A 15,656-nucleotide genomic window follows, 5' to 3' on the forward strand; every position below is an offset into this window, starting at 1 on the left:
AAATCCCCTGACCGTCTGTCTGTCTGTCCTGAACCTTGGCTGTGTTAGCAGAGGAGCTGTGGCATACAAACCCAATTCCTCCTGTTGAAAACCTTCAAGCTTGGAAAGGTGCAGGATGGGGAGGCTCAGCCTCACAAACCAGGCAAAACATGAGTGGGCCAAGGCAAAGTCCGCAGGCCATGGGCAGGAGAGGCTGAGGCCTCAGAAGTGTCTGCCTCCATCTACTGCTACCCCTTCACCTGATTTGGAGCTCAGATAGACGCAGAGTCACAGGTTTTTCCTTTTTTACAGCTAAAGAACACATTCCTGTTTTAGGCACTGTATAGTGGTCAAAAGGGAGCCAGGATGATGTTATGGTCTACCTCCATGGAGTTCAGTCAGGAAAATACTAAAAATTCTTCAATTCAGTAAGAATTCACCTGGAGTGCGCTCTCCCCCATGCAGCTGGGATGAATGAACAACTCACGCTGAAGAATTTATTAGCCAAATACACACAAATGCATACAGAAACACACTTGGTGTTATTAATCTTAATTTTTCTGCAGCCGGATGGAGAGTATTGGTGGGGTGAAGGGACTAATTGAACAATATTGTGCGGGCCCACAGAAAGGCATGGTTCACACCGCACATCTTACCTTCCCATTAATTGCATGGGCAATTCAAACAGCTTGTGTGAGTAACCCCATCCAAATTCTGTCAAAGAATTTCTGCTCACAATTTCAATAAAAAAAAAACAAACACCAATGAAAACTTTTCCTTCCAAAATACATATTTGTCATTAAAGAGACACAGCATGTTCATAAACTGAATTAATGCTTTTAATAGCAACAGCATTACCAGCATCAGTCATAATGAGTGATTCCTGAAACTCATGCAAATATTTCTATAGTTCTTATAACATAACACACCCTAATTAAATTTCCTACTACAATTCTCAATTATTTCTACTGATTTAAAGTAATGTGGGCTTTCACATTCGAGTTGGCTTAAGAGCAGCAAGTACAGAATACACCTGTACCCTGAAGTATACCCCAGACATGAAAATAATTTCACACTGATTCAAATAGTTTTTAATTTATACTAAAAAAGGCACGATGATCAACATCCTGTGTACTTTTCTGAACTGAAAAAGTGTCCATGCTACAATTCTGACTGGAAACAATTTCCCCTCCTGCTTCAAGTGAGTGGGATGTGATCTGCAGGTGCTCACAGCAGGCTTGGCTGGCGTTGCTCCTTCAGCGAAGCTGCCCGGTGTGAACGGCTTCCTCTGAACTACGCTCGCGTGGCCTTTACCAGAGCAGTATTCTTCAGCATGAGCGAGCTTCTGCCTATTTTTCTTCTTAAGTCTGCAACTGGCATCAATTTACAGAGGAGAAAGGAAACAAGATGCATGTAAAATAGCATTAAATCCTACTGGCCAGGGTAAATGCACGGAGACATTCCGTGGTATTGCTGAACTTAATGCTGCTAAAATTTAGTTGCAGCATGCTGAGAAGTCAAATAGGAAGTCCAAGTGTTAACTATTGCTAGCTCATCTTTCCCCAGGTTCAGCGATGGCCTAGATTAAAACGGGATGAGAGGGCAGGTGTGCCGTGCTTCCTCTGGCTGAAGCGATGCTGGGAGTGGGGCTCTGCTCGGCTGGGTGGTGTTGGAACCTCCCCAGGTGCCCTGAACATGGGGCCTCCTCGGCCTCAACCCGGCTCCGTCTCCTCGGCCTCTGCGGCCGCGGGCGCTGCAGGCACCTGCAGCAGTGCTGCTGCTGCGCTGGGCCTCCCGGCAGCCGGGCCTGCAGCAGGCCAGCTGCTGCCCCTTGCAGCCTGAGTATTTATTTTAAATAATGAATTCGCTGGCAAGGCAAAAGACCTGCCGGCGGATACGAGATACCCGGCTTCTGCTTTCAAGTTGCATTCACGTGTACACATCCAGACTTTAAAAGCTTCCTGCCTTTTTTTTTTCCCTTTAATTTCCTTTCTCCTTTTATTCTTTTACTTTTCTTTTCTTTTTTTTTTTCCTTTTCTTTTTTTCTTTTCCTTTTTTTCTTTTCTTTTTTTCTTTTCTTTTTTTCTCATTTCTTTTTTATTTTTTTACCCTTTTGCTTTTCCTTTTTCTCTTCCTCTTTTTTCTTTTCCCCTTTTCCATTTTCTTTTTTTTTCTTTTCCACTTTTTCTTTTCTTTTCCCCTTTTTTCTTTTTCATTTCCCCCTTTTCATCTTTCTTTTCCTTTTTCTTCCCCCCCTTTTTTTAAAATCATTTTCCCCTTTTCCTTTTTTTATTTTCCCCTTTTTCTTTTCATTTCTCTTTACTTTTTCTTTACCTTTTTATTTTCCCCTTTTTCTTTTTCTCATTTTTTTCATTTTTTTCTTTTCCCTTTTCTTTCATTTTTTTCTTTCATTTTTTTTTCTTTCCCCCTTTTGTCTTTTTTTCCCTTTTATTTTCCTTTTCTTCTTTTTCTTTCCCCGATTTTAAGGTTTTTATTTTCCTTTTTTTTTCTTTTCCCCTTTTTCTTCTCATTTTCCTTTTTTTTTCTTCCCCCCTTACTTCTTTTTCCCTTTTTCTTTTCCCCTTTCTTTTTTCTCTTTCATTTTTTTCTTTTCCGTTTTCTTTTTTCTTTTTCTCTTCCCCTTTTTTTCTCTTCCCATTTTCTTTTTCGTTTCTTTCCCCCTTTTTTCTTTTCATTTTCTTTCCCTTCTTTTTTTCTTTTCTGTTTTCTTTTTCTCTTCCTTTTCGTTTTCCTCTTTTCCCCTTTTTCTTTTTCTCTTCCTTTTTTCCCTTTTTTGCTTTTCCTTTCTTTTCTTTTCTTTTCTTTTCTTTTCTTTTCTTTTCTTTTCTTTCTTTTCTTTTCTTTTCTTTTCTTTTCTTTTCTTTTCTTTTCTTTTCTTTTCTTTTCTTTTCTTTTCTTTTCTTTTCTTTTCTTCTTTTCCTTTCCTTTCCTTTTCTTTCCTTTTTATTTTTTTTCTTTTTTCTTTTCCTTTTTCTTTTCTTTTCCCTTTTCTTTTCCCGTTTATCTTTTTCTCCCCCCCCCCCCCCCCGTTCCCCTCCTTTTCTTTTCTTTCCCTTTTCTTTTCCCGTTTATCTTTTTCTCCCCCCCCTCCCGTTCCCCCCCTTTTCTTTTTTCTTTAACCCGCTGGCACAGGACCCTACACACCTCAGTGCTTTATTCCATCCGACACCAGCAGTGTCTCCAGCAGGGTCAGCGGGACCTTCTGGGTTGCACCTCGCAACCTTTGCTTCCCCCCCCCCGGTGTCGCGCTGCCCCCACCGCACACACCTTAACACCCCCTACCCCCCAAAACACCCCCTCAAGCTCGACCAAACCGTGTCTCCCCCCACGGGGAGGGCCGGCTGCCCGGCAGGGGGCACCGTTGCCACACGGCTGCGGCCGGCGACGAGCGGGGGAGGGCGGCGGGGGCTTCCCCGCTCGTACCGGGGGGCGCCCCGGCTGGGCGGGGGGGGCACCGAGCGGCACCCTCGGGGCTTTCATTAGGCGGGGGGGGGGCGTTCCTGAGCCTTTCCCCGTGCCATGCAGGCACGGACCCCAACCCCAGCCCGCTGCGTAATGGCGGGGGGGTGGGTGGGGGGGGGCGACATGTGGGGAGGGGGCTCCGTGCGTCGACCGCCACTGCTCCCACCCCACCCCCGCCGCCATTTGGCGCAGCGCCCGCTCGGGCCGGCCGCGCGTCACGCCGCCGCGCGCCCCCATTGGCCCCGCGCTCCGCGCGTCACAAAGCTCCGAGCGGTGACGCAACGACCCCCCCCATCCCCCCTCCCTCCCCGCGCAAGCCGCGCGCTGCGCGCCCCCCCCCCACCTCGGGGGCGCGCAGGGGGGTGCGCGGGGGCGCGCAGCGCGACGGGACCGGCGCAAACAAATTTAGCGCTGGAGCAGGTGAAAAAGGCGCAAATGCGGAGTGATTACATTAAAAATCAGAGGAATTGAAGGTGAAAAAACGTTGAAAATTAAAAATCAAGATGAAAAAAATTTGAAAATTAGACGTGTGTGTGCATTATCCTGGTATTTTTATTTATTTTTCCCTCCGAAATCACCAACGTTGTAATAAACGGGCAGGCTGCTTATTATATGTATGTATATATATATTCACATATATATATATATAATATTCTTCCCGGGATGCGCAGGCACTGCGCGACGTCCCTGCGCCGCCGCCTTTGAAAATCCCGTCGGGGATGGCGCAGCCGAGACCCCCCCCAGCTCCGGGATCTTCGGCAACCGCTCGCAGCGGGGCCCTGCCAAATCCCGCCGCTCTGCTGCGAAGTTTGGGCCTCCCGGGAACGTCCCTAAAGGGGGGGGGGGGGGGGGGGTGTTAAAAATTGGGGACGAAAATACGGGGCAGCGCGAGGGGACTCCACTTGTTGTCCCCCCCCCCCCAAAAGCAGGGCGAGGGGCGGGCGGCTGCGCGGCGCTGCGCGGGATTTCCAGCGGGGCGGGGCGGCTGCGCAGCGCCTCGCCGAGCCGTGCCGAGCCGTGCCGAGCCGTGCCGTGGCGGCGGGGCGGCCCGTGGGTGCGCGCTCCGTGGGCGTGCCGGGGGCACCGGCGAGGCCGGCCATGCAGATGGAGGGGGCGGGCCGCGGGCGCCGTGACTCGGAGCCCCGGAAGAGCGGAGAAAGCCCGTATAAAAACTACTGGGGACCTTCCCCGGGCACAACTACGAAAGCTCCGGAGACGGCGGCGGCCCGCGGCGGGGGCGAGCGGGGCGGCGGGCGGCGCGGGGCGGCCTCTCCGACGGCGCGGGGCGGCCTCAGCCCCGGCGGGGGGCGAGGAGAGCGGCGGCTCTGCAGGTCCGGGCGCCTTCCTCCGCCGTGCTCGCGGGGGGCTTTCCCCCCCTACCCCCCTCGGCGGGTTTTTATTTTTGTATTTTTTTTTTTTACATTTTGGTTAATTTAAGGTGTGCGCAGCGGGGGCCGGGGGAGCGCCGCCGCCGCCGCCGCCGCTGACCGCTCGCTTTTTGCTCTTTTCGCCAGGCGCGGAGGACGAGGGGCGCCGGGGGGGCGGTGAGGAGCCGGAGCGGTGCCATCCAGCCCAGCATGGCAGAGGACGGGCAGGCCGGCGGCTGCCCCGCCGGGAGGTACGCGGGCGGCTGCGAGAGCGCGCAGTGCAACGTGCTGAGCTGGGAGCAAGTGCAGCGCCTGGACCGCATCCTCAGCGAGACCATCCCCATCCACGGCCGCGGCAACTTCCCCACGCTGGCCATGCAGCCCCGGCAGATCGTCAAGGTGGTGCGGAGCCGGCTGGAGGAGAAGGGCATCGGGCTGAGGGACGTGCGGCTCAACGGCTCGGCCGCCAGCCACGTCCTCCACCAGGACAGCGGCCTGGGCTACAAGGACTTGGACCTCATCTTCTGCGCCGACCTCAAAGGGGAAGCCGAGTTTCAGACTGTCAAGGACGTGGTCTTGGACTGCCTCTTGGATTTCTTGCCCGAGGGGGTGAACAAGGAGAAGATCACGCCGCTCACCCTCAAGGTAACCCTGCGAGGAGAGGGGCAGTGTCCCCTCCTGCCCCGCTCCCTGGGACCCACGGGGACACACGGGGGACTTTTCCCCCCCATCCTTGCACGTGAAGAGGGGTCTGCGGTAAAGCAGCTGGGCTTGGTGCTCCCCGGCACTGATCAGCTTCCTTCCCTCCGTGTCACTGCATTTGCCAGCACCGGTGGTGTACCTGCTGCAGCCAAGGCGCTGCCAGTCTCCTGGCTCAGCCCTACAGCAGCCTGTGGTGCCAGACCCGGTCCCCGGGGGGCTTAGGGGGGCTTTTGTGGCTGCGAGAAGGAAGCAAGTGCTCGCGCTGCGCTCTTCTGGGGGTGTTTAAATGCCCCGGTGCTGAGCCACATTCCCTTGCCGCGCAGACGGCTCGCTCGGGTTAATTAGGCGGCGTGCCAAATGCCTTTAAGGTTTTTAGAGGGATTTCTTGGCATATGGGGCAGATTTGCGGAAGCGGCGCCGCAAGAGCAGGGTCGGGGAGCGTTGAACACTTGCTGAGTTTTCTTTTTTTGGGGGGAGGGGAAGTGGAAACCGATAAAAAGGGTTTCTTATCTTAATTGTAGCGGTGACTCTCTGTGTGGGGGTGCATGGATATTTGGCATGCGCGCCATCAGTTTTGCATGTAGATGTATTTAGAAGCAGCCCTGCCAAGTACTTCCCTTGCACGACAGTCCCAGGAACGTCCTCCCCTGCCATCCCTGTGCAATGACAGTGCTCTGGGCTCTTACACTGAGCGTTTCTCCTCCGATCCGTGCCTGCAGGCTCCTTACAGCCTTTTCGCTAGGACGGGGTGGAGGTGGGGGAGAAGGCAAGCGGCTGCTGCAGGGGGGGGAGATCTCTCCCCACCGTGTCTTCATTTGCTCATTTTGTCTTTCCCCTTGTAGGAAGCCTACGTGCAGAAAATGGTAAAGGTATGCAATGATTCTGACCGGTGGAGTCTCATCTCCTTGTCCAACAACAGCGGCAAGAACGTGGAGCTGAAATTTGTGGACTCTCTGAGGCGGCAGTTCGAATTCAGCGTCGACTCCTTTCAAATCAAGCTGGACTCCCTGCTGCTTTTTTATGAATGCTCGGAGAACCCAATGACTGAAACCTTTCACCCGACTATCATCGGTGAGAGCGTCTATGGGGATTTCCAAGAAGCTTTCGATCACCTCTGCAACAAGATAATTGCCACCAGAAACCCGGAAGAGATTAGAGGAGGGGGTCTGCTCAAGTACTGCAACCTTTTGGTAAGGGGCTTTAGGGCTGCCTCCGAGTCCGAGATTAAGTCCCTGCAGAGATACATGTGCTCGAGGTTTTTCATTGACTTCTCAGACATTGGAGAGCAGCAGAGGAAGCTGGAGTCCTACTTGCAGAACCACTTTGTGGGATTAGAGGACCGCAAGTATGACTATCTCATGACCCTCCACGGTGTGGTGAATGAGAGCACAGTGTGCCTGATGGGACATGAGAGGAGACAGACGCTGAATCTGATCACCATGCTGGCCATCCGGGTCCTAGCTGAGCAAAATATCATCCCCAATGTGGCCAATGTCACCTGCTATTACCAGCCAGCCCCATATGTAGCAGATGCTAACTTCAGCAATTACTATATTGCCCAGGTTCAGACGGTGTTCCCGTGCCAGCAGCACACATACTCTACTTGGCTGCCCTGTAATTAAGGACCGAAATTAGTAGACCCGGTGGGGAGAACGTTTTCTAACACGTAGAAGGGGGTCCTGTGCCCCTTTGAAATGGGGTGTTTTGTGCAATGATGATCTGCTCTGGTTTTCAAGCTTGGTAAAAGCCTGTGGTTCTTCTAATAAACAACGGGAGCATGATCTAGAAAGAACCCCAAAATAATTGGATCCTACCCCAGAGCACAAGAGGCCTGTCATTAAAAGCAACCAGCTTCCCCTGAAATAAGCGAGGGAGGAATGCTTGATGACAATATGGGTTGGCAGTATCTGCTCCCATAGCTTTGGCATAGAGAAGGTGGGAAAGCCTTATTTTCTTTTATTTTTATCCTTACTCTAGAATGGGATCTGCAAAAGGGAGAATTACGAAAGAAAGAAACAAAAAAAAAAACAACAAAAAGAAAAAAAATACAAAAAACAATTCTATATATATATTCAGGAATTAAAAGTAGAGGCATAAAGCAGAGATAAGCTGAATAAAAATGTATATTGGAATTACTGCATTTGGGGCTTGCAGCAAGTGCCGTCTATGGATTGACCGTGTAGAATGTATAGCTTGCTTGAATAGAGAATGCTTTACCAGAAACAGCTTGCTCCAAATGAACAGTAGTAGATTGGTACAGTTATAAAAACAGAAACACGTACGATGACAAAGTCCATTATTTCCAGCTGTGTGTGCATGCCTCACATTTTAAAAATGTGAGAATGCAGGGAAACGAGCTGTGGCAAACAAAATATGCTCAAGGACCAAAGATTTCACAAATAAGTTATCCGAGCAAAGAAGATACAGTAGAGTATATATATAAATATATATATATATTAAAAAAGAAAAGATGTTGCTATATTTGTACACACCAATAGTAATCAAAAGTGCCTGATGCCTTCATAGAATTTGAAGTGAGAAAAATATAGTTTTGTGGTTTAACCATACATTTTGTTTTATCAGGGACACAAGGATTAAAAACAAAAAAAAAACAACCATAAGCTTGTGAATAAGTGGTGGAGGAAATGCCCTATTTTTTTTCTTGGCAAATACTTGTATAGAGTAAATGTTATGTTGGTGTGCTATTATCCTAGGTACGTGTGTGTATGTGTGTATATATGTTTGTGTGTGTATATATGTACATGTTCTATGTGTATATCTATATATATACACACACAATATATATTAATGTGGTCTAGGAAAATGTAGCAATTAAGGAATGTTTAAATAAAGTACTATGTGTTTTCCAGTTTGCAACAGGATGTCATAGGACAGTGGGCACCTTGCAGTGAATTTTTAACCCACACCTGAGAAATTTGGAGTAAACGAACCAGTCAGGATTAAGGTGGGATTCAGATAATGTCTTTGGTTGCAAGAACAAGGATTACAGTAATTCAGTGAGTTGCTTGTGAGCCATAATAATTCCACAAATGGAGAAACATATGACTAGCTGATTTTTTTAACTGTTTTGTACTGTAATGCCATTTTGACATTTAACCCACTAATGTTGTGACTGCATACCTCCATGATGTGTAATTCAGTGGAACGTGGATCAAAGATAGGTTTATTTAAACCCCCTGACAGCTAAAGAATATTGTATTAGTTGGTGATCTGAACACTAATTGTTAGTATTTAAAGGAGTATTTTAATAGAATGCGTTACGCATTCCAGGACCACTAGAATTTAGTAAATGTGAAATGAACCCTTTTTAAGAGTGTTGCACGATTGCTTAAAATTATATTTTATATATATATATATTATATATATATTTTTATGCAAATATTAAACATCTTTGATCTGGTTGTCACACTGCATTTACAATTTCAGTACTGTACTTTATTTAAATGGAATCACTTTACATTGGAACAATAACTATTCACTTTCATTTCCTCTCCCAAAAGACCAGCAGGGGGAAAATCAAACCTCTGCTGTTGTTTTCACTTCAGTGCCATCCCTGAAGGTGTTAGATTCTTCGTTGGGCTTTGAAACCCTGATGACTAAATGACACTTGACGCTAATATTTTGCTTTTTTTGTACTGAGGAAAAGGAAAAAAAAAAAAAGAGAAATCAGGCTTTTGAGAGAAAATGCGACCTGCTTCGTTGCATGGTCTTGTGGAGGCAGGGGCGAGGGAGGACAAGACTGGTATCCCGGCAGTGCTTTCCCTACAGAGATACTAAGGTACATCTATTTTTGTCACGCTTTGTACTTCTAACTCTGAAGGCAATCTAACAGGAACCCGATTTGTTTACTGAAGCACCTTCCCTGTGAATTCTTCAGGAAATGTAAAAGCTGTTTCATTGCCCTTTGCTGTGTTTGCTCGGAGACCTTGTCCCCGCCGTCCCTTCCTCCTGTGGAGGCTGCAGCCTCCTGTGGGCTTCCTCCTCTCCCAGCCCCAGGCTGGGGGCCCGTGCCCCACCGTGTCCCAACGGTGGAGCGGGGCTGGAAGGCGCTGCTCAAACCCGAGCACTGCCGGCAGCTCTGGGGAGGGTTTCTAGCGGAAGCGCCGGGGAGGGCTGGGGAAATAGGATCAGCTGGTAATGTGGTATGTCTTCTCTCGCCACAACTATTTGCAGCAAATAAATGAGTCATCCGCTCTTTCGAGGGGGTTGAGAATCTATAGCGGTGCCATAACCACAAGATGCTGATAATACATGACACAATGTATTTTTTCCTTTGAAGGACCCTTTTTCCATTGCTTAGAAGAAAGTTTTGATTTACTTCCTCTCCGCTCAAATTTTATTGTGTTTTTATGATTGACAGCAGCTAGTTACCTTATAGTGCATGCAGTAGGGCTCTGAGCTAAACTGCACCTTTCAGCGTTTGCATTTTGATACATATATAATATGTTTTTATATATATTATATAGGTATTCTGGATCTGTTTTGCATATGTTAATGAGCAAGTGGTGGAACTGGTGGAGCTTTGTTGTATCTGTGACTGGGAGTTTAAAAGGTGCCCGGTGTTAGAGGTGGGAAGAAGGCGTGAGTTCAGGCCAAGAGTAAAATAAGAACCCCTTTTCAAAGCTGGTTTATTTCTGCGGTTTGCACACCTTCCCCTCCGTAAAGTCTGACTCTTTTTTAACTGTTTTTTCCCCTCCTCTTCAGCACACTGGTACTTTTAAAGTTAACAACCACATTCTTGCTTTGTAGACTTCATTTTTCCCATCCAATCAGCTGTAAGGCTACAACTTGCTACAAGAGACAGTGCCCCTTTTAAAGAGCTGAACTGATTAAAAACATTGACCTGATTACAGTAAAACTGTTTGTGCCGCAGCTGAATTTATTGCTAACCAACAGGGACCTAAACTTGGTTCAGCGTAGTTATCGTGAAACAACCGAGAGCTTTGAAATGGGATTTTTTTTCCTTAGATGTAGCTGTCCCCCCAAATGCAAGAACATTTCTTCTAAAAATAGATGGGCAGTTAGAAGACCAAAAAAGTGATATTTTTCTAGTTTTATTGGACTTAAAATACTTTTTTGTTTTGTCTTGCACAAAGGCCTTCACACAAATCTTCTAAACACTTCTTACTAAATGCTTGGTTTGCATCATGTCAGAAACTCCTACCAGTTCAAAAGAAGCTTTTTTTTTTTTTTTATTGAGAATATGAAGTGTGTTAGATAAAACTGCACAGAAGAGGAAAAACTGTAACTGCATATTCAGCTCCTATTTGAATATATTCTTTTGTATGGTTTTCTTTATGCAGAGAGTTTCCCTTGCGAGAAAGAAAATCAGTGTACTGTTTTGCTGTTGTAATAATGGTTTGCTAACAAAATAAATAGTAAAAAAAAAAAAAAAACTTGCAAATTTCAAGACAGCTTGGCTGAAGCACTGCAGGCTCCTGCAGTCTGTAGGAGTCTGTGCAGATTTGCTTTCCCTCAGATTTCCTTACAACTGTTGCCTTCTGCAAGGCATCCTGTTGCAGCAAACTGCTCCTTGGATTGCTCTTTTGGAACATTTTGACTATAGGCTTTGTCACAGAAAAAGAGCTGATGGAAAACAGACTCTAGAGGGAACAGATTGTGAATTTTGTTTACAGCATCCAATATTTGGATTTTTTTTTTTTGTAAATAAAAAGAAGTTATTTTTTTCTATTGATTTGTGTCTGCTGTCTTCCATGTCTGAAATAGCTCTGGCCTGCTCCTAATGAATACCAACTCGCTTTCATTAAAGAAAAGACGAGGGCACCACTTTTCCGAGAAGAGCAGCATTGGGCTGCTTTCTGATGGGAGTGCAGCCATTTTGAAAAGCCTTGCCCAACGTCAGGACCACTGGGCCGTGGAGAAGCTCCCCAGCCAGCACCAAAACCACTTGGTCCAGATCTTGTCAGGCCGTGTAAATGCTCCAAAATCTGGTGCCTTGCCCAACCAGCACTGCTCTTACTGCCTTCCCAGTGTAGGTAGCGGGATTGAAACCTTCTTGTGAGGCCTGGTGCTTGTGGATGGTGAAGTGCCCTGCCAGCAGTGGCACGAGGGTCCCAATGCCTCCACTCGCCGTTTGAGTAGTCCTGAGGGGCAAGAGGTGCCGAGATGGGTCTGTCTGTAGCAGAAAGGCAGGCACTGCAGCTCGGGAGAGGGGATTCACATGCCTGTTGGACACAGCTGCTGGATCTATCCAGTTCTTCCCCCAGCCTCAACATTTGCTATCCTTGCCTGCCCTACGGTGCTGTCCTTGTCAGCAGTGGTATTCGCTGTGTTTACAGGGGAGACACTTCAGTAATGAAGGCTAATTTCCTCAAAAGGCACTTCAAGGGAATATAGAATATTAATTTACAATGCTAGTGGTGATACTTTTTAAACCAGGGTGCCTCAGCCTGGCCCAGATTTGAAAAATATTGACTAAGACCCTGCAGTATGCAGCTCTTACTGGCCTCATTCATACACCCCTCTCCTCTTGGAAGACTTAATGCTGGTTTAAGTGCTCGCTTGAATGCGCTTATTCTAATGATGAGTGAACCTGTATTCCCCTAGAAAAACAAACAAACAAACAAGCTGCTGGGGCTGCTCGTTTTTCCAGGCACAGGAGCAGCCCCCTTGCCCGGCGCTGGGTGCCTTCCTGCACAGAGCCTCCTTTGAGAGGCCGGCCGAGGGAGGCCAGGCAGCGGTGCCAGAGAGGGATGCGCTCGGTGTCCCTGGCCATGCGGCGCTTCCTCCTGTTAGCTTGCCCAGCTCTAAAATACTGCAAGCAGTCTGTCTGAGGTGTCTGCAATGCCTGAAGAAGCAAGTGCAAATTGCAGGACTGGAAACTATCTAAATTCAAATGTCTTTATACGCCTCTCAAAAGACAAGCCTGAATGGGGATTGAGGATGCTCTTACACTTTGGAGCTTCTCTCTTTTTTTTTTTTTTTTTTTTTTTTTTGAGATGAATGCCAATTGAGTATCAGGAATGTGGTGAGTCCTCCTTCCCGTTTGGAAGAATATGATGGAGACAGAGCCAGCTGAATGCTGTGCTTCAGTAAGCTGGATTTTTTTATGGAGGGAGGAGCACTGAGAACTGTGGAAGAGGGAGGGCAAAAGCAAGGTGTGAGACCCTGAGTCACCCGACTGACAACATCAGTGGGAGGACATGTTAATAGATGTTAAAGTAGAAGTGGAGAAAGGGCTCAAATCTTTGTGTTCACCCTGCTAAAATTAATATGATCAGGGAAGCTGTCACTTTTGAAGATAAGCAACAGTTTGTAGTTTCTCTTGGCATCAGCAAGATGTGCAGCAACATGTTTTTATTTTATTGAATTAAAAAAATAAAAAAATAAAAAACAGGAACCCCTTTGCCTGGGAATGAAGCTACGCATAGGCTAAGTCAGCACTACATCCTCTAGTGAAAGTATGTGGAATCCTGGAAAGGAAATAAATTCATAATACTGAGGTCTGTATTATAAATCACCTCTTGGGAAACGCCCATGAAACATTTGCAGAGATTTTTTGTGGCACAGTTGTGTGGGTTTCATTCACAAATGTTTGTGTGGATCCAGTCATGCCTTCCTGAAACTGCCACCAAACAAATTCCTCACATTTATTTATTTATAGTAAATTTCAATGCATATGGCTACCTGCCCTTAGATAAAGCACAGTCTATAGCTATGAGCTGTTTCATTGTGATAGTGGTCTCCCTCTTTGGAGGTCTTCAAAGGCCACCTGGATGTGGTCTTGGGCAGCCTGCTCTGGGTGGCCCTGCTGGAGCAGGGGTTGGAGCAGATGGCCTCCAGAGGGCCCTGCCAGCCTCAGCCATTCTGGGATCATGGTATTAGAACTGGTGTAGTTTTGCAGCTGTCTGTAGAAGCAGCTCTGTGTGTGGGACTCTTATCTCCTCATGTATGGAGCAGGAGGACAAAATCAAAATCTGCAGTTTTAGAGAAGAAATACTAAGCCTTCAAAGGCCTGATAAAACATAATGAGCAGACTCATCTCCTAAACACTTACATAATCTTAGGCTACTCTGAATGATCGTTTTGTGGATGCGCAATTCCACCGTTTCCTCTGGCTGCTATTTCATCAGGGTATGCAGTGCCAATACACACCAGAAAAAATTCCTTTTTCTTTATTTTTTGTGGAAAAACTGCATCCCAAATGCACACTTAAATATTGTACACAGAATTTGGATATTCTCCAGGGTAAAAAGGTCTCTTAGATTTCCATAATGTCTTGAAAGGCATAAATCTCTTCTTTTCAAGAGGATATTAGGTGTAAATATACTTTCCCTTCTGTTGGAATGGAGGGTGAGCAACTCTTTTGGGTGAACAACTCTCCTGGTGATTAAGTTTGTCTTCCAACCATGGAGAAATCCAGACTGACCAGTGGTTTTAAGAAGTGGAAGTCTCAGTATCTACCTACACAGGCTTTCTTCCGTTCAGCTTCTCCCATGCAAGGTAAAGAATTGATTAATTTCTAAAATCAATGCTAAAGCAACGACAGCAACCAATAAATATGTTATGGAGACATCTAGCTCATCCGTGCCATTGTGCACCTCTAGTTTCCCTTCTGCAATTTGAATGAAGGGAGGTGCCTAGAGCAGGAAGTCAGGGGTTCCTGGTGGAGATGTATGTGGCTCTGCAAAGATCTTCTCTCATTGAACATCTTCCTTAGTGCTTCAAGAGCACTGCTGTGTCCACAGTGGCTGCATGACCTTCATTTTCACGGTGATTCCTTTGGTTGTGTCATTCCCTCAGTCCAAGACATCCAAGGAGTTCCTGCAGCACGTTCTGATATGGAAAAGTAATTGGACGGAAATCTTTCTATAATTGTAACTGTTCTTAATTCAACTCATGCTTTGAGGAAAAAGTAAAGCCACAGTCTTTTTGTTTGTTGGTTGGTTTAATGTTTTACTCTTGAGTAATTTCTCTTGCTCTCACTTCTGCATTGCTCTTCTGTGCATGTTTCTCTGCTGCCTTCTCATCCTGATTGTGGCAGCAGAAATGGAGGCAACAGCTTCATGTGCTCTTCAGATTATCAATAATCCAGCTGCTTCCTGGTGCTTGAGAACCACTGATGTGACATCCATGCTCGAAGGTTTGTTAACTAAGTTCAGCAACAGGTGTGGATTCAGAAATATTTGAAACTAAGTTTTTCATTGCCAGTTCGTCATGATACAGGCAGGGATTTATGCGTACGGGCTTGTACAAGCAGTTACTTGGTCATCTCAGGAAGTGCAGAGAAACAGTTCAAATGAATTAAAACTAGCAGTTTAACAATTATGATTAAGTCAAGAAAAAAAAAAGTGTACTGCAAGATGTTAATTAAAAATGTCGTCATCCAAACTAGTAGAGAGTAGAGCTCTTACTCAGTTTGAAGGATTCTCTTTGGGTTGTAGTAGTTTATTCACACTCTTCGCAATCCAGACACATAGCTTTGGGCTAAAGTACCCACCAGAGAAGCATATACATTGCATCCTCCTCACCCTGTGCTTTTTCATTTGGAAAACAATGAAAACATGATATTTCTCTGCTTTGTGACAGTGTTGTGAACTATGACTTGACCGATTACCATAAATGTTGTTTATAAGTAATCCTATAAATGTCAGGCAGTGGAGGAAGTGAAACTAAGAGCTTGGGCCTTCCTTCTTGCCAGCTGTGAACTGCTCTCTTGCCTTTTTTTATAGAACTGTAAAACTGAATCACACATTTTTTTTAGATTTAGCTTTCCAACGTGCTTTTCATTTCTTCCCAGCCCTCTGCCACCAATAATGTCAATTATTTAAGGCTGGGTTTTCTCATCTGCCAAACTAATTCTGTGCCTGTGTGAGACGGAGTCACAGTCCCCTGGGGTTGAGCGCAGAGACATTCATGCTGTGTACCAGATGCTTGGGGAGCAGCATCTGCTTTCTTGCAGCCACCGTGGGTCTTCAAGTATGTCATATTTTATAAAAGTATTCAAAGATCACAGAAATTCCAAGAACTTGAAACTAACAAAATTTCACCCCAAACCTAGCAGCCCCATGGTTGTCTCCAGGGTCTTGGAGATGCCACTTGTCACCAGCTGTTGTCTGCCCCCAGGAAGGATATCTGTATTTC

At 46.4% G+C, this 15,656-nt stretch overlaps 1 protein-coding gene across 2 annotated transcripts; it reads left to right on the plus strand.

Moving 5' to 3' along the window:
• The first annotated feature begins 4,566 nt into the window (after window positions 1–4,566).
• On the plus strand, window positions 4,567–11,243 carry TENT5A (terminal nucleotidyltransferase 5A). Of its 2 annotated transcripts, XM_080585430.1 has the most exons (3): window positions 4,567–4,793; window positions 4,977–5,474; window positions 6,374–11,243. In XM_080585430.1, exons 2-3 carry the CDS (start codon window positions 5,040–5,042, stop codon window positions 7,151–7,153), a joined length of 1,215 nt encoding a protein of 404 aa, XP_080441556.1. In that variant the 5' UTR covers window positions 4,567–4,793; window positions 4,977–5,039; the 3' UTR covers window positions 7,154–11,243. The 2 variants fall into 2 exon arrangements, with proteins under 2 accessions (XP_080441556.1, XP_080441557.1); XM_080585431.1 differs by lacking the exon at window positions 4,567–4,793 and having other exon boundaries at window positions 4,826–5,474.
• Window positions 11,244–15,656: the final 4,413 nt, after the last annotated feature.

Source organism: Anser brachyrhynchus (assembly GCF_964034855.1).
Source record: "Anser brachyrhynchus genome assembly, chromosome: 3".
Taxonomy (NCBI): domain Eukaryota; kingdom Metazoa; phylum Chordata; class Aves; order Anseriformes; family Anatidae; genus Anser; species Anser brachyrhynchus.